General features: G+C 46.3%; 1 protein-coding gene across 1 annotated transcript in view; it reads right to left on the reverse strand.

Annotated features, from left to right (window-relative positions):
• Positions 1-599: 599 nt before the first annotated feature.
• UBE2A (ubiquitin conjugating enzyme E2 A) overlaps positions 600-20,983 on the reverse strand; it is a 38,417-nt gene continuing 18,033 nt past the window's right edge. The window contains exons 4-6 of the mRNA XM_063937342.1: positions 17,241-17,330; positions 1,506-1,594; positions 600-1,404 (exon numbers count right to left, since the gene is read on the reverse strand). Coding sequence (XP_063793412.1) covers positions 1,276-1,404; positions 1,506-1,594; positions 17,241-17,330 — 308 coding nt within the window. The 3' untranslated portion in view covers positions 600-1,275. The remainder of the gene's footprint in view (positions 1,405-1,505; positions 1,595-17,240; positions 17,331-20,983) is intronic.

Here is a 20,983-nt window from a genome sequence, read left to right on the forward strand (position 1 = left end):
CTAGTAACAAGTAAAAAAGTTACATTATTTAGCTTCAAAACCTATTAATGTTCTTTACAGTTTTTTTATTATTTTTTTATTTTATTTACAAGTTCATATGATGTACAGTCTTACATGGGTTACTTGTGCAAAGTGAAAGTGTGTCAGTATTTGTTGAACATAACCAGTCCAAAAAAAAAACAAACTTGCATTGTTAACTAGAAATGGAAAATATAGTGAGAGGTGGACAGAGTATCCGTTGCAGTTTAGGTGATGCAGGGGATAGAACCCCCCCCCCCCAAAAAACAAAACAAAAACAAAACCCAGAGCAAATTCAGAAGGGCGGAGGGAGCAACTTTCTATATCCTCCTGTTGCTCTACCATGAATTTTTTTTTTTTTGCCCCCCAACCCCTGTGTAGCTTTGCCATTATCAAAAACTAGCAGTGATTGGGAACCTTTGGCACACCAGCTGTTGTTGAACTATACATCCCAGCATGCTCTGCTACAGTTTTAGCATGGCCAAATAGCAAAACTGTAGCAGGGCATGCTGGGATGTGTAGTTCAACAACAGCTGGAGTGCCAAAGGTTCCCCATCACTGATTTAGGGTGACAATGTTACAGTAAAAGGAGCCACTTACTCAATAATACACACATTTTAAAGAAAACTAAAAAGTGCTTTGTCGACAGCACAAATTCAAGGTTGAACAGGGCGGCTGTCAATCTCTCATCCAACGGGCGCTTGCAGATTTGTGAAGCCAAACTGAACTCTAAATAGAAAAAAAAAAGCTAGCGCAGCTTTGGATGGGCAATGCATTGAGCATTTGTAAAGAACCTGCAAAAACCATGGAGGCAAAAAGCTTCCTTTAAAATATAAAGCAAGATAAAAACAAAAGTAAAAGATTATCTAGGCAGAATCAACAGTGCCGATAGCATGATGTCCTTGCATGGTGTCATGAATACAATATAGGTCAGTCTCTTATGCATTAAAGAGAATCTTCAGATGATGTTCCCACTCAACCTACAATAGTGAGAAACGGAACCAAAGAAAAGGATAGGAGAAAATCTTTTGCAAGTAACCTATGTATGGTACATTTGATTTCAACACGAATGCTCTCTGGTGTCCGATGGGGAAAAAGCATCAGCTGGGGGCTAAGGAAGTCAGTGACAACACAACAGCCAGTTTGCAGTCAATGTAAATGTAAAGATTCTAGCAAGAGGAAGATCACTCAAACACTATATATATATTATATATATAATTTCCTCCTGATTAGAGTGTTCATATACAAGGGCCAGTGTCAACAGTCACGCCAGCTCTGTTCCACTATTGCGGAAACCCTCTTCTCATATTCCCGCTTGTTCTCCTGGTAGAGCTGAGCTGCCTGACTGTTTGCCGGACTGTTCGGGTTTGGTTCATCCAGCAGGGACTGGGGGTAAATAAAAAAACAAAAATGAGCATTCCATTTCACACAAAACACAAAGTTACGCGATAGGGAAAATAAACACCACCTATCCGGCTTGTTCCTACCTGTATGGAAGTTAAAATTGAAGACACATCATAAGTTGGACTCCAACGATTTTGAAGAATGTCCAAACATATACTTCCATCAGCATATACTAAAGGATTAAGAGGAGAAAAAAATAAATTTGTACAGGATTATGCAAAAGCATATTATGATGCAGAAATAATACATATTTTTGTATTTGGAGGATGCACTTTCAGGTTATTTTAGAAACTTGCCTCAATTTTTCTTTAGAATCATCTTTTCCTGTACTACATGGTCTATAATATTACATCACCATTTTTCCCACCAGTGTATGCTAATAAGTAGGTGCATTTTAGTGAATACCATAATAAAATATTCCTTTTGGTGTATAGAGAAGTTTGGGGAGTTATTACATGTTTTGGCCAGACTAACACGGTGAGATAAATCTGTAAGATTTTGACTATATAGTCAAAATCTTATGAAAAGTTAGTGCATATCTCATGGTGCTAGGCAGCTTGCTATACAGATTCGATCCCGATGCGCGCTCCCGTGGGGTCGGTATCGTAAGGCTAGATAGACTGTGCAGGCAAGTCAATCTTGACTATCTAGTGTACTATCTAGTACAAAGTATAGTCAAAATTGGCACTTAGTCAAAATCTTACATAGACAAAATCTCAAGCACAGATAGTCAAAATCTGTCCTATCTGTGCTATCTGGGCTCTGAGGGAGTTCAAGGGAAATCGCATAGTCAAAATCGAACATAGCAGGGATCTCACAGTGTGTACACACCCGGTGTGTACACAACGGTGAGATAAATCTGTAAGATTTTGGCTATATAGTCAAAATCTTATGAAAAGTTAGTGCACATCTCTAGGTGTTAGGCAGCTTGCGATACAGATTCGATCCCGATGCGCGCTCCCGTGGGGTCGGTATCGTAAGGCTAGATAGGCTGTGCAGGCAAGTCAATCTTGACTATCTAGTGTACAATCTAGTACAAAGTATAGTCAAAATTGGCACTTAGTCAAAATCGTACATAGACAAAATCTCAAGCACAGATAGTCAAAATGTGTCCTATCTGTACTATCTGGGCTCTGGGGGAGTTCAAGGGAAATCGCATAGTGAAAATCGAACATAGCAGGGATCTCACCGTGTGTACACACCCTAATTTTAATTCAGGTGATTATTGTATCCAAGTAGAAGATAAAAAGATAAATCAAAACATGAATGTTTTGATCACTAAGCGATAGGGACTAGGGGGGTAATTCAGACCTGATCGCTAGGCTGCGTTTTCGTACAGTGGGTGATCAGGTCTAAACTGTGCATGCACCGGCGCGTCGCATGGGTACAAAGCGGATCGCCGCTCAGGGATGGGTTTGTGCGAAGGATCCATTCGCACGGGCGTTCACAAGGAGAGAGAGAAGGCGTTTGTGGGTGGCAAGTGACCGTTTTCTGGAAGTGTTTGGAAAAAAGCAGGCGTGTCCAAGTGTTTGCAGGGCGGGTGTCAAACGTCAATTCCGGTCCTGAACAAGCTGATGTGATCGCAACAGTTGAGTAAGTCCTGGGCTGTGCAGACCCTGCACAAAATCAGTTTGTACAGCTCTGCTATACATGCGTTCGCACACTTGCACAGCCCTAATAGGCGGCAACTATCTAATTGCAGCAGTGCAAAAATCGTCTGCTAGCGATCAGGTCTGAATTAGGCCCATGGTCAGCATCACAAACAAAGAAGACTGTGCTTGCGATACTGGCTTTGTACGATTTTGGTTACGTGTCAATTTTGACTATACTTTTATACTAGATAGTCAAAATTGACTTGCCTGCACATTCTATCTGGGCTTGCAATAACGACCTCGCGGGACCGCGCATCGGAATCGCAAGGTGACTTTCGCTAACTTTCTTTGCGATTTTGACTATATAGTCAAAATCGCAAAAAAAATAAAATAACTTACATTAAAAGCACAAAAGAATAACAGACTGTTTAATTAAATGTGATGTATGGTTAGGTGTGTTACAAGAACAAACATTGTCACATTCCTACACTTTCATAGAATACTTAAGAGTTAACAAGGACTTTTTTTTTGTTAAACAGAGTTCATTGATACATTACCCTTATTCTCTACTTGCCAATATAAAGATAGCCCTTGCAATTTACAATCTGTCCACATTTAAAAGAGATCTGGCATCACAAATTTACTAAGTTGCTTTACCCATGGTAATATAGAACATCACTGCATGTAGATTTTTTCAGGTTTACCTCTTAAACTGGTATTATGGGCATTCAAATTGGTTATAATGAGAATTTACTCACCGGTAATTCTATTTCTCGTAGTCCGTAGTGGATGCTGGGTACTCCGTAAGGACCATGGGGAATAGACGGGCTCCGCAGGAGACTGGGCACTCTTAAAAGAAAGATTAGGTACTATATCTGGTGTGCACTGGCTCCTCCCTCTATGCCCCTCCTCCAGACCTCAGTTAGGGAAACTGTGCCCGGAAGAGCTGACATTACTAGGAAAGGATTTGGAATCCAGGGTAAGACTCATACCAGCCACACCAATCACACTGTACAACTTGTGATAACTATACCCAGTTAACAGTATGAACAATAACTGAGCCTCATTCAACAGATGGCTCATAACAATAACCCTTTAGTGAAGCAATAACCATATACATGTATTGCAGAGAGTCCGCACTTGGGACGGGCTCCCAGCATCCACTACGGACTACGAGAAATAGAATTACTGGTGAGTAAATTCTTATTTTCTCTGACGTCCTAGTGGATGCTGGGTACTCCGTAAGGACCATGGGGATTATACCAAAGCTCCCAAACGGGCGGGAGAGTGCGGATGACTCTGCAGCACCGAATGAGCAAACTCAAGGTCCTCCTCAGCCAGGGTATCAAACTTGTAGAATTTTGCAAAAGTGTTTGAACCCGACCAAGTAGCAGCTCGGCAAAGTTGTAAAGCCGAGACCCCTCGGGCAGCCGCCCAAGAAGAGCCCACCTTCCTCGTGGAATGGGCTTTTACTGATTTAGGATGCGGCAGTCCAGCCGCAGAATGTGCAAGCTGAATCGTGCTACAGATCCAGCGAGCAATAGTCTGCTTTGAAGCAGGAGCACCCAGCTTGTTGGGTGCATGCAGGATAAATAGCGAGTCAGTTTTTCTGACTCTAGCCGTCCTGGAAACATAGATTTTCAGGGCCCGGACTACGTCCAGCAACTTGAAATCCTCCAAGTCCCTAGTAGCCGCAGGCACCACAATAGGTTGGTTCAAACGAAACGCTGATACCACCTTAGGAAGAAATTGGGGACGAGTCCTCAATTCTGCCCTGTCCATATGAAAAATCAGATATGCGCTTTTACATGACAAAGCTGCCAATTCTGACACACGCCTGGCCGAAGCCAAGGCCAACAGCATGACCACCTTCCACGTGAGATATTTTAGCTCCACGGTCTTAACTGGCTCAAACCAATGTGATTTTAGGAAATCCAACACGACGTTGAGATCCCAAGGTGCCACTGGAGGCACAAAAGGGGGCTGAATATGCAGCACTCCCTTAACAAACGTCTGAACTTCAGGCAGTGAAGCCAGTTCTTTTTGAAAGAAAATAGACAGAGCTGAAATCTGGACTTTAATGGATCCTAATTTTAGGCCCATAGTCACTCCTGACTGTAGGAAGTGCAGAAATCGACCCAGCTGAAATTCCTCTGTTGGGGCCTTCCTGGCCTCACACCAAGCAACATATTTTCGCCATATGCGGTGATAATGTTTTGCCGTCACATCCTTCCTAGCCATTATCAGCGTAGGAATGACTTCATCTGGAATGCCTTTTTCCATTAGGATCCGGCGTTCAACCGCCATGCCGTCAAACGCAGCCGCGGTAAGTCTTGGAACAGACAGGGCCCCTGCTGGAGCAGGTCCTGCCGGAGCGGCAGAGGCCATGGGTCCTCTGAGATCATTTCTTGTAGTTCTGGGTACCAAGTTCTTCTTGGCCAGTCCGGAACTATGAGTATAGTTCTTACTTCTCTCTTTCTTATTATCCTCAGTACCTTTGGTATGAGAGGAAGAGGAGGGAACACATAAACCGACTGGTACACCCACGGTGTCACTAGAGCGTCCACAGCTATCGCCTGAGGGTCCCCTGACCTGGCGCAATACCTTTTTAGCTTTTTGTTGAGGCGGGACGCCATCATGTCCACCTGTGGCCTTTCCCAACAATTTACAATCAGCTGGAAGACTTCTGGATGAAGTCCCCACTCTCCCGGGTGGAGGTCGTGCCTGGTGAGGAAGTCTGCTTCCCAGTTGTCCACTCCCTGAATGAACACTGCTGACAGTGCTAGCACGTGATTCTCCGCCCATCGAAGAATCCTTGTGGCTTTTGCCATCGCCATCCTGCTTCTTGTGCGCCCTGTCGGTTTACATGGGCGACTGCCGTGATGTTGTCTGACTGAATCAGCACCGGCTGATCTTGAAGCAGGGGTTCTGCTTGACTTAGGGCATTGTAAATGGCCCTTAGTTCCAGAATATTTATGTGTAGGGAAGTCTCCTGACTCGACCATTGTCCTTGGAAGCGTCTTCCCTGAGTGACTGCCCCCAACCTCGGAGGCTTGCATCCGTGGTCACCAGGACCCAGTCCTGTATGCCGAATCTGCGGCCCTCGAGAAGATGAGCACTCTGCAGCCACCACAGCAGAGACACCCTGGCCCTCGGGGACAGGGTGATCAGCCGATGCATCTGAAGATGCGATCCGGACCACTTGTCTAACAGATCCCACTGAAAGATCCTTGCATGGAACCTGCCGAAGGGAATTGCTTCGTAAGAAGCTACCATCTTTCCCAGGACTCGCGTGCAGCGATGCACCGACACCTGTTTTGGTTTCAGGAGGTCCCTGGCCAGAGATGATAATTCCTGGGCCTTCTCCTCCGGTAGAAACACCTTCTTCTGTTCTGTGTCCAGAATCATGCCCAAGAACAGCAGACGCGTCGTAGGAACCAGCTGCGACTTTGGGATATTCAGAATCCAGCCGTGCTGTTGTAGCACTTCCTGAGATAGTGCTACTCCGACCAACAACTGCTCCTTGGACCTTGCCTTTATAAGGAGATCGTCCAAGTAAGTACGGGATAATTATAACTCCCTTCTTTCGAAGGAGTATCATCATCTCGGCCATTACTTTGGTAAATACCCTCGGTGCCGTGGACAGACCAAACGGAAACGTCTGGAATTGGTAATGGCAGTCCTGTACCACAAACCGGAGGTACTCCTGGTGAGGTGGGTAAATGGGGACATGTAGGTAAGCATCCTTGATGTCCAGTGATACCATAAAATCCCCCTCTTCCAGGCTTGCAATAACCGCCCTGAGCGATTCCATTTTGAACTTCCTTATATAAGTGTTGAAGGATTTCAAATTTAGAATGGGTCTTACCGAACCGTCTGGTTTCGGTACCACAAACATTGTGGAATAGTAACCCCGTCCCTGTTGAAGGAGGGGAACTTTGATTATCACCTGCTGGAGGTACAGCTTGTGAATTGCCGCCAGTACTACCTCCCTGTCCTTGGGAGTAGCTGGCAAGGCTGATTTGAGGTAACGGCGAGGGGGAGACGTCTCGAACTACAGCTTGTATCCCTGAGATACCACTTGTAGAACCCAGAGAACCACCTGTGAGCGAACCCACTGGTCGCTGAAGTTCCGGAGACGGGCCCCCACCGCACCTGGCTCCACCTGTGGAGCCCCAGCGTCATGCGGTGGACTTAGTGGAAGCAGGGGAGGATTTTTGTTCCTGGGAACTGGCTGTCTGGTGCAGCTTTTTCCCTCTACCCCTGCCTCTGGGCAGAAAGGACGCGCCTCTGACCGGCTTGCCTTTCTGAGGCCGAAAGGACTGTACTTGATAATACGGTGCTTTCTTAGGCTGTGAGGGAACCAGAGGTAAAAAAGTAGACTTCCCAGCTGTTGCTGTGGATACGAGGTCCGAGAGACCGTCCCCAAACAATTCCTCACCCTTATAAGGCAAAACTTCCATGTGCCTTTTAGAATCAGCATCACCTGTCCACTGCCGAGTCCATAATACTCTCCTGGCAGAAATGGACATTGCATTAATTCTAGATGCCAGCCGGCAAATGTCCCTCTGTGCATCCCTCATATATAAGACTACGTCTTTAATATGCTCTATGGTTAGCAAAATAGTATCCCTGTCAAGGGAATCAATGTTATCTGACAGGGAATCAGATCATGCCGCTGCAGCACTACACATCCATGCTGAAGCAATAGCAGGTCTCAGTATAGTACCTGAGTGTGTATACACAGACTTCAGGATAGCCTCCTGCTTTCTATCTACAGGCTCCTTTAAGGCGGCCGTATCCTGAGACGGCAGTGCCACCTTTTTTGATAAGCGTGTGAGCGCCTTGTCCACCCTAGGGGATGTTTCCCAACGCAACCTGTCCGTTGGCGGGAAAGGGTACGCCATTAGTAACCGCTTAGAAATCACTAATTTCTTATCTGGGGAACACCACGCTTCTTCACACAATTCATTTAACTCATCAGATGGGGGAAAAGTCACTGGCTGCTTTTTCTCCCCAAACATAATACCCTTTTTAGTGGTAACCGGGTTAATGTCAGAAATGTGCAACACATTTTTCATTGCCATAATCATGCATCGGATGGCCCTTGTGGATTGTACATTTGTCTCATCCTCGTCGACACTGGAGTCAGACTCCGTGTCGACATCTGTGTCTGCCATCTGAGGTAGCGGGCGTTTTTGAGCCCCTGATGGCCTCTGAGACGCTTGGGCAGGCGCGGGCTGAGATGCCGGCTGTCCCACAGCTGTTACGTCATCGAACCTTTTATGCAAGGAGTTGACACTGTCGGTTAATACATTCCACATATCCATCCACTCTGGTGTCGGCCCCGCAGGGGGCGACATCACACTTATCGGCTCCTGCACCGCCTCCACTTAAGCGTCCTCATCAAACATGTCGACACAGCCGTACCGACACACCGCACACACACAGGGAATGCTCTGATTGAGGACAGGACCCCACAAAGTCCTTTGGGGAGACAGAGAGAGAGTATGCCAGCACACACCACAGCGCTATATAATACAGGGATGTACACTATACTGAGTGATATTTCCCCTATAGCTGCTTATTAACACAGTTTTGCGCCTAAATTTATGTTCCCCCCCTCTCTTTTTTACCCTTAAAGTCTGGAAACTGCAGGGAAGAATCCGGGGAGCGTCCTTCCAGCGGAGCTGTGAAGAGAAAATGGCGCTGGTGTGCTGAGGAAGATAGCCCCGCCCCTTCAGCGGCGGGCTTCTCCCGCGTTTTTAAATAGTTAATGGCGGGGGTTATTGCACATATACAGTTTATTAGACTGTATTATGTGCCTTTTTGCCAATAAGGTAATGTAATTGCTGCCCAGGGCGCCCCCCCCCCCCCCCCAGCACCCATCAGTGACCGGAGTGTGTGGTGTGCTAAGGGAGCAATGGCGCACAGCTGCAGTGCTGTGCGCTACCTTAATGAAGACAGGAGTCTTCAGCCGCCGGTTTTCAACTTTCTCTTCAGTCTTCTGGCTCTGCGAGGGGGACGGCGGCGCGGCTCCGGGAACGGACGATCGAGGTCGGGCCCTGTGTTCGATACCTCTGGAGCTAATGGTGTCCAGTAGCCTTAGAAGCACAAGCTAGCTGCAAGCAGGTAGGTTTGCTTCTCTCCCCTCAGTCCCACGTAGCAGTGAGTCTGTTGCCAGCAGATCTCACTGAAAATAAAAAACCTAACAAATACTTTCTTTTCTAGTAAGCTCAGGAGAGCCCCTAGGGTGCATCCAGCTCTGGCCGGGCACAGATTCTAACTGAGGTCTGGAGGAGGGGCATAGAGGGAGGAGCCAGTGCACACCAGATATAGTACCTAATCTGTCTTTTAAGAGTGCCCAGTCTCCTGCGGAGACCGTCTATTCCCCATGGTCCTTACGGAGTACCCAGCATCCACTAGGACGTCAGAGAAAAATTATTTTCCACTCAGTCAAATTACGTGCGGGATGTAGGTAAGTCCGAATTTAGCAGCCATGTGGAATGCTGGCCGGCCGGCATCTCACAAGGCCGCTGAACTTTATTACATCCTGGCCTACATGTTGGTTTAGTTGTGGGTAAATACAATTTTAGATAATGGGCTAGTTTGTGATTATTTGGGGAAAAAGCAAGACTGTACTGCTGTACGTAATAGCTGTGAATGAAGGGACAACTCTTCAATGTCCACTGCCTTCAATAGTTTCTTCATAGACGGTAATGGGTGATACATGGTTTCAGCGAAACATTTTTGGTAATACATCAGACATTACATACACTCCGCAGTTTTATAAACAGGCAAAGTTCTTACTCAAAGCTGCATACACACTAGACGACTTCACACAGGGCGACATGACCGTTCATATCGCTTAGTGACGTCACACAGCGGCCGGCCATGCATGCAGCTCCTGGACCACAGCCCAGATTGAGCATGCATGCACTGCCAACAGCGAGGATCATTGCATCAAGTCGCTGGCGGCATAAACCCTTGCCGAGAAAATGAGCGACGTCGCTCAGGAAAGGGGAAAATGAGCGACGTCACTCATTTTCTCGGCAAGTGCGTATGCACCTTTAGAAATGATCTGAGAAGAGTATATTTATGAAAATATCAGACCAAAAAAAATAAAAAAATAGGATTTTAAATTACCTACTGGTAAATCCTTTTCTCATAGTCCGTAGAGGATACTGGGATCCATTTAGTACCATGGGGGTATAGACTGGTCCACTATGAGCCATGGGCACTTTAAGAATTTGATAGTGTGGGTGGCGCCTCCCTCTATGTCCCTCCTACCAGACTCAGTTTAGAAAATGTGCCCGAGGAGACGGACATACATTGAGAGAAGGATAGATAAGGACAGTGGCGAGATTCCGAACCAGCACACACAACAAGAGGAAAGACATGCTAACCAAACTTGAAACAGGAACAGCAACAACTGAACCAACATTACTTAACTAAGTAACAGTACAGGTAGAACGAAGCACTGGGCGGGCGCCCAGTATGCTCTACGGACTAAGAGAAAAGGATTTACCGGTAAGTAATTAAAATCCTATTTTCTCTTACGTCCTAGAGGATACTGGGGTCCATTTAGTACCATGGGGATGTACCAAAGCTACCAAACCAGGTGGGAGAGTGCTGAGGTTCCTGCAGAACTGATTGGCCTCTGAGGACCTTCAGTTTGGTCAAAGTATCGAACTTGTAGAACTTAGCAAACGTGTCGGAACCGAACCAAGAAGCTGCTCGGCAGAGCTGTAAAGCCGAAACACCTCGGGCAGCCGCCCAGGAAGAACCCACCTACCTAATAGAGTGGGCCTGTACAGATTTTGGACACTGTAAACTTGCCGTGGAATAAGCATGCTGGATAGTAAGTCTGATCCAGCGTGCAATTGTCTGCTATGGAGCAGGACACCCAACCTTATTGAGATCATAAGGAACAAACAGCGAGTCCGTCTATCTGTGACGAGCTGTTCTGGTCACCTTCAAAGCCCTCACAACAGCCAAAGACTTTGAAGTAGCAGAGGTGTCAGCGACAATCGGAATCATAATAGGTTGGTTGTTGTGAAATGCGGACACCACTTTAGGAAGAAATTGCTGACGAGTTCTGAGTTCAGCTCTGTCCTCATGGAAAATTAAATAGGGACTTTTGTGAGACAAAGCCCCCCAACTCAAACACACGCATTGCTGAAGCCAAGGCCAACAGTGTGACGGTTTTCCACGCAAGATATTTTACATCCACCTCCTGTAACGGTTCAAACAAGTCCGATTGGAGGAACTGCAGCCCCATATTGAGATCCCAAGGTGCCGTGGGAGGCACAAAGGGAGGTTGGATGTGCAGAACATCTTTCAAGAACGTCTGGACCTCAGGGAGAGAAGCCAATTGTTTCTGAAAGAAAATGGACAAGGCCGAAATCCGGACTTTTATGGAGCCCAGACGCAGGCCCACATCCACGCCTGCCTGCAGAAAAAGCAGGAAACTTCCCAGATGAAATTCCACTGCAGAATAATTTCAGCACTCACACCAAGAGACTTATTTCTTCCAAATACGATGGTAACGCTTAGCCGTTACCCCCTTCCTGGCTTGGATCATAGTAGGGATAACCTTGTTAAGGATCCCTCTCCTGGCTAGAATCAGCCATTCAACTTCCATGCCGTCAAACGTAGCCGCGGAAAGTCCTGATAGACGAACGGGCCGTGTTGCAGAAGATCCTTGCGAGGAGGTAAAGGCCACGGATCTTCGAGGAGCATCTCCAGAAAGTCTGTGTACCAGGCCCTTCTTGGCCAGTCCGGAGCAATGAGTATTGCTTGAACCTTTTCCCTTTTTATTCGTTTTAGAATTCCTGGGATCAGAGGAAGTGGAGGAAACACGTACACCATCTGATAGACCCATGGAGTTGTCAGGGCGTCTATCGCCACCGCCTGTGGTTCTCTCGGCCTGGAACAATACCACCTGAGCTTCTTGTTGCGACGAGAGGCCATCACGTCGATCTGTGGATATCCCCATCGACTTATCAAGCACCTGAACACTTCTGGGTGAAGGCCACACTTCCCAGGGTGCAGGTCGTGTCTGCTGAGGAAGTCTGCTTCCCAGTTGTCTACTCCCGGAATGAAGACCGCTGACAATGCCATAGCGCTTCTTTCTGCCCAGAGGAGAATTTTTGACACCTCTGACATTGCTGCCGTCACATTATCCGACTGGACCCGAATTGCCCGATTTTGAAGATGTGAGGCCTGCAGAAGGGCGTTGTATATGGCCCCGAGTTCCAGAATGTTGATTGGAAGGATGACTTCCTGACTTGACCATCTTCCCTGAAACTGCACCCCCTGAGTGATTGCTCCCCAACCTCTGAGGCTTGCGTCTGTGGTTAACAGAATCCAGTTCTGAATTCCGAACCTCCGTCTTGCGAAGAGGTGAGAAGACTGTAGCCACCACAGAAGGGAGATCCTGGACTTTGGCGACAGACGGATCCTCTGGTGCATGTGAAGGGGTGTGGTATAGTATGCCGGTGGGCAGGCTCCCGGCGACCAGCATACCGGTGCCGGAAGCCCGACCGTCGGCATACCGACAGCGTGGTGAGCGCAAATGAGCCCCTTGCGGGCTCGCTGCACTCGCCACGCTGCGGGCACGATGGCGCACTATGCGTGCCACGCTATTTATTCTCCCTCCAGGGGGGATCGTGGAACCCCACAAGGGAGAAAAACTGTCAGTATGCCGGCTGGCGGGATTCTGGCGCCAGTATACTGTGCGCCGGGATCCCGACAGTAGGCAACTTGAAGACCACCCCATGTGAAGATGCGATCCGGACCATTTGTCCAACAGATCGAGCTGGAAGGGTCTTGCGTGAAACCTTCCGTATTGAGGTGCCTCGTAATAGGCCACCATTTTCTCCAGAAGGCGAATGCACAGATGCACCAACACCCGGCTTCAGGACATCCCAAACCATTGACTGGATTACCAATTCCTTTTCCAATGGAAGGAACACCTTTTGTGACTCCGTGTCCAGTATCATTCCCAGGAATGGGAGCCTCCGTGTTGGCTCTAGGTGAGATTTCGGAAGGTTCAGAATCCACCTGTGATCCTGGAGTTTGGTTGAGAGAGAAATGCTGTCCAGCAACCTTTTCCTGGACGGCGCGGTACGGAATTATGTTCACTCCCTGTTTGCGGAGTAGAAACATCATCTCTGCCATCACCTTGGTGAACACCCTCAATGCCGTGGAGAGACCAAACGGCAGGGCCTGGAACTGGTAGTGACAGTCCTGCAGTGCAAACCGGAGATGAGCCTGACGAGGCGGCCAGATCGGAATATGAATGTACGCATCCTTGATATCTAGAGACACTAGGAATTCCCCCTCCTCCAGACCTGAGATCACCGCTCTCAGAGACTCCATCTTGAATTTAAACACTCGTAAGTACGGGTTCAATGACTTGAGATTCAGAATTGGTCTTACCAAACCGTCCAGCTTCGGTACTACGAACAAGTTGGAATAGTATCCCTTGTTTAGTAGATGAGGTGGAACTGGAACAATGACCAGAGTCTGTACCAGTTTTTGAAAGGCATGCTGTAAAGTTAGACTTGCCTCTTGTGAAACTGGCAAGCCTGATTTGAAGAATCTGTGAGGTGGGAGCTTTTGGAACTCCAGTCTGTAGCCCTGGGAAATAAGATCTATGACCCAGGGATCCTGGCACGAATTTGACCAGATGTGACTGAAGAATTGTAGTCGGGCTCCCACCTGACAGCTTTCAGACATTGCGGTCCACCGTCATGCCGTAGTCTTTGAGGAAGCAGAGCCTGAGCTCTGTTCCTGAGCACCTGCTGTTGCTGGTTTGCGTGGTTTACCTCTTGTGCCAATGGAGGATGTAGAAGCACCTCTGGATTTGCCCTTGAACTTGGCTGTCCGAAAGGACTGTAACTTAGAAGCTGAATACGTCTTCTTGGTTGGGGGAGCTGCTGAACGAAGATATGTAGACAACCACAGTAGCTGTGGAGATCCACTTGTCTAATTCATCTTTAAACAAGTCCTCTCCTGTGAATGGTAGGCCTTCCACACCTTACCAGGAGTCCGCATCAGCAGTCCACTGACGTAGCCATAAGCCCCTGCATGCAGACACTGCCATAGCGGTGGTGCGTGCGTTCGTTAAGCATGCCTATTTCCTTTATGGCTTCCGCCATAGAGTTTGCAGAGTCCTGTATATGCTGCAGGAGTAAGACAACATCCCCCCTAGATAAGGAATCTAACCCCTCAATTAGGTTATCTGACCATTTAGCAATGGCTTTAGTGATCCACGCACATGCAATAGTAGGTCTTTGGGCCACCCCAGCAGCTGTGTACAATGATTTGAGTGTAGTCTCAATTTTACGATCAGCCGTGTCTTTTAGGGAGGCTGCACCAGGAACAGGCAATACAATTTTATGTGACAGCCTAGAGACTGATGCGTCCACTATCTGTGGATTTTCCCATTTTTTCCTATCCTCCAGAGGAATAGGATAAGATGACAGCAACCTTTTAGGGATCTGAAACTTCTTGTACGGATTAACCCATGGTTGTTCAAACAGGGTATTCAATTCCTTTGACACAGGAAAAGTAACTGAGGACTTCTTTTTTACATTAAAATAAGATTCCTCACACTCCTCTGACACCTTATCAGGAATATGCAGAACATCTCTGATAGCCTCTATGCCCTGTGACAGAGCCCCTTCTGAATCCACCTCCTCCATGTCTGACCTGTCAGAGTCAGACTGCATGATATGGGTCAGAGATTGCTTTTGTGGATAAATGGGAGGGGATTGAGATGCTGTTTTGGGGACCGAGTCTCTGTTTATAAACTCATCCACCGTCTGTTTTAAGTATTGCGTCTCTTTCTCGTTGTGGGACAATTTTGTAGAAAGAGTGGAGATCATTCCTTTAAGAGAATTAACCCACTCCGATTCAGCCCCGCTATTCTGTGAACCCTGAGTACCCAGTAGTGAGCCCCCCCTGTGAAGAGGAACACTCTGCTATACCAGAAAACACTCTTTGCCTGACAATGTAAATGTGACAGCACACACACACACACACACACAGAGGAAATGGTTAAGCACAAGTAACCCACAAAGAGCCCTTCAGGGAGACACAGAGTTGTTTGGAGCCAGCCCCCACCGCACCCTTACTGCTAATGCCAAACTTAGCCGGGTTGCAGACTAAGTACCTTGATAAGGGACTTGGTAAACTAATAGTCGCACCTCCCCCTGCTATGACCCCCTGGTACCGCTGAGATCATTTGGAGTCACACCAGAGGAGCTGCGCGTCCCTGTCAGTCAGCGTCTGTGACCACTGCAGAGGGAAAATGGCACTGGTGAGCTGCTGGATCCTCTCATAGTGAAGCCCCGCCACTTCAATGGCACGCAGTCTTCCCGCTTTTTTTATATTGGCGGAGGTCATTTTGTGCGCTTAAAATGGAGCAGAACCCTTTTAAAGGCTGTGTTTGCCAGTGTGGGTACTGTGTACTGTGTACCGAGACGCAGTCGTGTACTGTGCATGGAGATGCATTCCGCCCCGTTTAGAAGCCGTGTGTCTCTGTACCCTCATGCCGCTAGCCGGGACACCGGCTCAGTACTCACCACTCTTCATTCTTCTGGCTCTGTTAGGGGTGGCGGCGGCTTGCTGCGGGAATGTACGCTCGCCGTGACGGGGCTTGCAAATAGTTCCCTCAGGAGCTCAGTGTCCTGTCAGCCGGGAACGGGACCATTAACCCTTCAAGAGGTTGCCCCCCCCACTAATCACTAGACTACTAATTACTCCAAACTGTAAAGCTTTAAGTATTCACGCTTGTTAAACCCACTCATGTAACTCAGTGTAAACAGTCCACAGTAATCCCCTAAATTCAGTATTGAGAAGGATTCTGGATGTGTATTTTAATACTACCAACAAGAAGTGATATGCAAAGATAAAAAGCAGAGAGTACAGTATATGAAATATCTTGTGTTCGCCAATTCATGAAACCTCTAAATGCAGACTTCAGTACTGACAGACAGCACTAGTTTTACCATTTTTCTTATTAAAATGCATCATCAGGAGTATGGTTTTATTACAGTCTATGGGGCTGATTCAATAAAACGCAAGCCATTTACTGTAGTGTTGCAAGTTTTCCCCTCACACCTCTATGGGGGTGCAAGGGAAAACTTGTGATCCAGTGGGCGAAACGTTCTGTTTCAGAACATCACATCGCAATTTTCTAAACTGGATGATTATCATAATAAGTGGTGGCAAGATAATCTGATGCAACATAAATAAGTAATGATTATATTATGTCAAATTGATCAGTGTAATCTTAAAATCGTTTTGAGTAAAAACACATGGATCAGTGTCAAGTTCCCGGGTCCACGTGTTTTCATGGCCATGGGTCAGTTATCAGGGATTTTGTTTGACTGCCTCTGGGCAGGTGAAGCAAAATCCATGATAATGTTGGCTTATGGGGATAACTGGATAGGCAGTGGAGGATCCATTAGCTGCGGTAATTTACTGCAACTAATAGGCCCTACACAAATGCCGATTTGTTTGAAAGATATGAACGATCTCGTTCATAAATGAACGAGAACTCGTTCATATCTTTCAGTGTGGAGGCTCCAGCGATGAACGATGCGCGGCCCCGCGCTCGTTCATCGCTGGTCCCCCGTCGGCTGTACATGCAGGCCAATATGGACGATCTCGTCCATATTTGCCTGCACTTCAATGGAGCCGCGTGACGGGGGGAGTGAAGAAACGTCACTGCCCCCCTGCCGCCGGGTTGCCCGTATCCACTGTCGGACAGCTCGGCGGCGGATCGGCATGTCTGTAGGGCCCTTAACAATTCCCCCAAAGTGCCCAACAAAGAGGAGACAATCATACTGTGGGATGAGCATATATTCATGAGAATACAATATATACAAGAAGTCCGTAAAGTGTCTCCGTAATGAGCGCCGTCTGTGGCCGGGAATCTCCTCTGCTGCTGTGGGAGGCCAGAGCGGGACAACACTCAATGTAGATAAGTACGCAACAAACTCTTTTATAGCATGTCAATAAAGTGTTATCATAATACTTAGCACACACACTCTGCGAGGAGACTTGCTTGGCATACAGTCACTGCGGAGTGACTTTGCTAACTCCCTGTATAATCACTAGGAACATCACAGACTCATTTAGTTCCTTAAGCCTTCTTCTGTCCAAAACAGTAAAGTAAGGGACCAAGTTACCACATTTAAAAATCAAACTTACCATTTGGGTGAAACATTTTAGACACAAACCGAACTGTTGGTGGTTTATTTGGATATTCTTCTGTGAATTCTATTGTGAGTTTAAATGTTCCTACAAATAATAAAAAAAAATAGTTAAAATCATAGGCCAAACATTGATTCTATTTTACTATTCCGACTGCAATTTGTTTAAATCTATAGACAAATGGGAATATTTTGACCATGAGGCAACAGGATGTGAAAGGGATATACATCAATGGTTCCGAAACCGGGTGCCACAGGATGTTTTACTGGGTCCAAATAAAATGAATAATGGTCAATGTGATTGGCAAATCCAGAGCTGGTGGCTGCCAAATATAAAATTTGTGGAAAAACCGAAGCACAAACACCACATAACTGAACAGAATAGTGACAGGTTAGCATAGTTTACTTAAGTATTTTTCCCTAATTTCTTAATAAGGGAAACATTAGGCCTGGGGGTGTCATGAAACAAATTGCAGACACTCTAGGGCGCTGTCATATTAGAAAGTTTGTGAACCACTTCCATATATTATGATTAATTTTCAAAACAAGATTTAAGAACTTTTAGCATTTAAGTTTTAAAACAAGTGATTACACGGTCAATGAAACTGTAGTAGGATCCAGACCGCTTATTTTGCATTACAATTTCTGACTAGATTGCTTAGAAATGAAGCACACATCTCTCCGTATGTATGCCCCATTGTGATGCGCGGCAACGCGTGTCGCTATTGTTGACTCTAGATTGGCCTGCATGTAGGCTAAATCTAGTTAGATTGCTCAATTCACCACTGGGTGAAGCGAGCATCCCCCCCCTCCCCCACCCCTTCGCTCAGCACACATCACGCTGTGTGCTGAGTGGGAGAGATGTGTGCTGAGCGTTCTGTGCTAGATCGCTCAGCACACATATCTGTACGCGAGTACCCCCCATTAGGGCTAAATTCAATTAGCCCTGTTAAGTTAATGGGGGTTAAAAAAGGGTGGTAGCCTTGGGCTTTATCACTTGAGGCTATTCAATTACAGCCTCCCAATATCTGTTTCACAAATCGGACCAGGGAAATTGAAAGGTTTGTCCTGTCCCAGGTAGTTTGCATTCAGACCTACCAAAAATCCCGGGTTGATGCGCATTCACACGCAAAAACCTGGGAGTTTGAAAGTAGTGTGAAATGGGTGTTAGGCAGTTACGCTCATAACTAAGAACATTTATACTGAAATGTCCTTTGACTATTATCACTCATTGGGTTTGATTACACTAACAACAGAGTGCATTTGACAAAAACACTTCTTAATCACTGTACGGTTACATCTAGTGTTCATGCTAGGCTGTTTTAGCAGAGGGCTGCACCCTGCTAAAACAGCCTGCTGCCACCTCAATAGATGCCTTGCACGTGTGCAGGACAACTATTCACATTAAAGTGAGAGCTTGGGGGCACCCCCCCATTAATGATGCAGCGCAGCTGGGGCACGCCCCCCTTGCCTGGCCCAGTCCCTAGCGGGAACGCAAACATAAGTGGTCATTTGCAAGGACCCGGCCACACAACCAATTTCAAAAATGAATGCAACTGGAGAAAACCACCATGTGCCTCTGAGCTGTCTGCATTGTACAACCCTCCCCTTCCTTCTCCCACCTCTGCCATCCCATGATATGCAGAGATTTGGGAATGTGTGACTGGCAGCCATACTTATCTGCCATCCAAGCAAGAGTTTAAAAAGGCTTTAATGATTTATAGTTACGGACTTAAAAATGATACAGGTTCAGCAACCCATATCCAAAATGCTTGGGACCAGAAGTATTTTGGATATCTGATTTTTCCATATTTTGGAATAACTGCATACCATAATGAGTTATCATGGCGATGGGACCCAAGTCTAAGCACAGAATACAGTTATGTTTCATATAGAACTTATACACACTCTCTGAAGGTAATTTTAGCCAATATTTTTAATAACTTTGTGGATTAAACAAAGTTTGTTTACATACACACAATTCATTTATGTTTCATATACTCCTTATACACACAGCCTGAAGGTCATTTAATACAATATTTTTAATAACTGTGTATTAAACAAAGTTTGTGTACAACGAGCCATCAGAAAACAAAGGTTTCATTATCTCAGTCAAAAAATTCTGTATTTCGGAATATTTGGATATGGGATACTCAACCTGTACTTAGCTTGCTATATGATAGGTACAAATAAAACATTTCTGTGGTATTGCAAATCTAAATTAAATAGTAATAAATCATCGGATAACACCTTGTGAAGTGCTCAGCCTTTCCGCACTGTATTCAGAAAATATATTTCTCAAGTCTTTAAACATTAAATATTGCTAATGACTGGTAGCATTAACTACTGCAAAGGGGTTGGGTTCGTGCAGGATCCCGGCTTTTCGATGGCCAGCATTGTAATTAAGACTACAATGCATTGGGGTATAAATAAAGTTCACCTTTGTTCAGCTTTAATGGTTTAAACCTTTCAGCTAGCAGAAAGGATTGACTTTTGCGTTACGTTTCAATGTACACTAATACATTACTGGGTTTTCTACTCACCATGGGCCTAATTCAGACTTGATCGCAGCAGCAAATATGTTAGCAGCTGGGCAAAACCATGTGCACTGCCGGGAAAGGGGGGCAGATATAACATGAGCAGAGAGAGTTAGATTTGGGTGGGGTGTATTCAAACTGAAATCTAAATAGCAGTGTAAAAATAAAGCAGCCAGTATTTACCCTGCACAGAAACAAAATAACTCCCCCAAATCTAACTCACTCTGCAAAAGTTATATCTGCCCCCCCTGCAGAGCACATGGTTTTGCCCATTAGCTAACAAATTAGCTGCTGCGATCAGCTCTGAATTACCCCCTATGACGGTTAACAATGAGGGGGCTACTTATCAAAGCTTGGCAAAAGATAAAATTGTGAGAGAGTACCAACCAATCAGCTCCTGACTTATTTTTCATACACAGCCTGTAAAATGTAAGACAAACTGATTGGCTGGTACTCTCATCTCTTTGATAAATATGTCCCTAAAGGGCCGTATTCACGGCCTGATTTGGGGAGAAAATAAGATTTTACTCACCGGTAAATCTATTTCTCGTAGTCCGTAGTGGATGCTGGGACTCCGTAAGGACCATGGGGAATAGCGGCTCCGCAGGAGACTGGGCACAACTAAAGAAAGCTTTAGGACTACCTGGTGTGCACTGGCTCCTCCCTCTATGACCCTCCTCCAGACCTCAGTTAGGATACTGTGCCCAGAAGAGCTGACACAATAAGGAAGGATTTTGAATCCCGGGTAAGACTCATACCAGCCACACCAATCACACCGTATAACTCGTGATACTATACCCAGTTAACAGTATGAAATATAACTGAGCCTCTCAACAGATGGCTCAACAATAACCCTTTAGTTAACAATTACTATATACAAGTATTGCAGACAATCCGCACTTGGGATGGGCGCCCAGCATCCACTACGGACTACGAGAAATAGATTTACCGGTGAGTAAAATCTTATTTTCTCTGACGTCCTAAGTGGATGCTGGGACTCCGTAAGGACCATGGGGATTATACCAAAGCTCCCAAACGGGCGGGAGAGTGCGGATGACTCTGCAGCACCGAATGAGCAAACTCTAGGTCCTCCTCAGCCAGGGTATCAAACTTGTAAAATATAGCAAATGTGTTTGACCCCGACCAAGTAGCTGCTCGGCAAAGTTGTAAAGCCGAGACCCCTCGGGCAGCCGCCCAAGAAGAG

Source organism: Pseudophryne corroboree, chromosome 8, assembly GCF_028390025.1.
Source record: "Pseudophryne corroboree isolate aPseCor3 chromosome 8, aPseCor3.hap2, whole genome shotgun sequence".
In the NCBI taxonomy this organism is placed as follows: Eukaryota; Metazoa; Chordata; class Amphibia; order Anura; family Myobatrachidae; genus Pseudophryne; species Pseudophryne corroboree.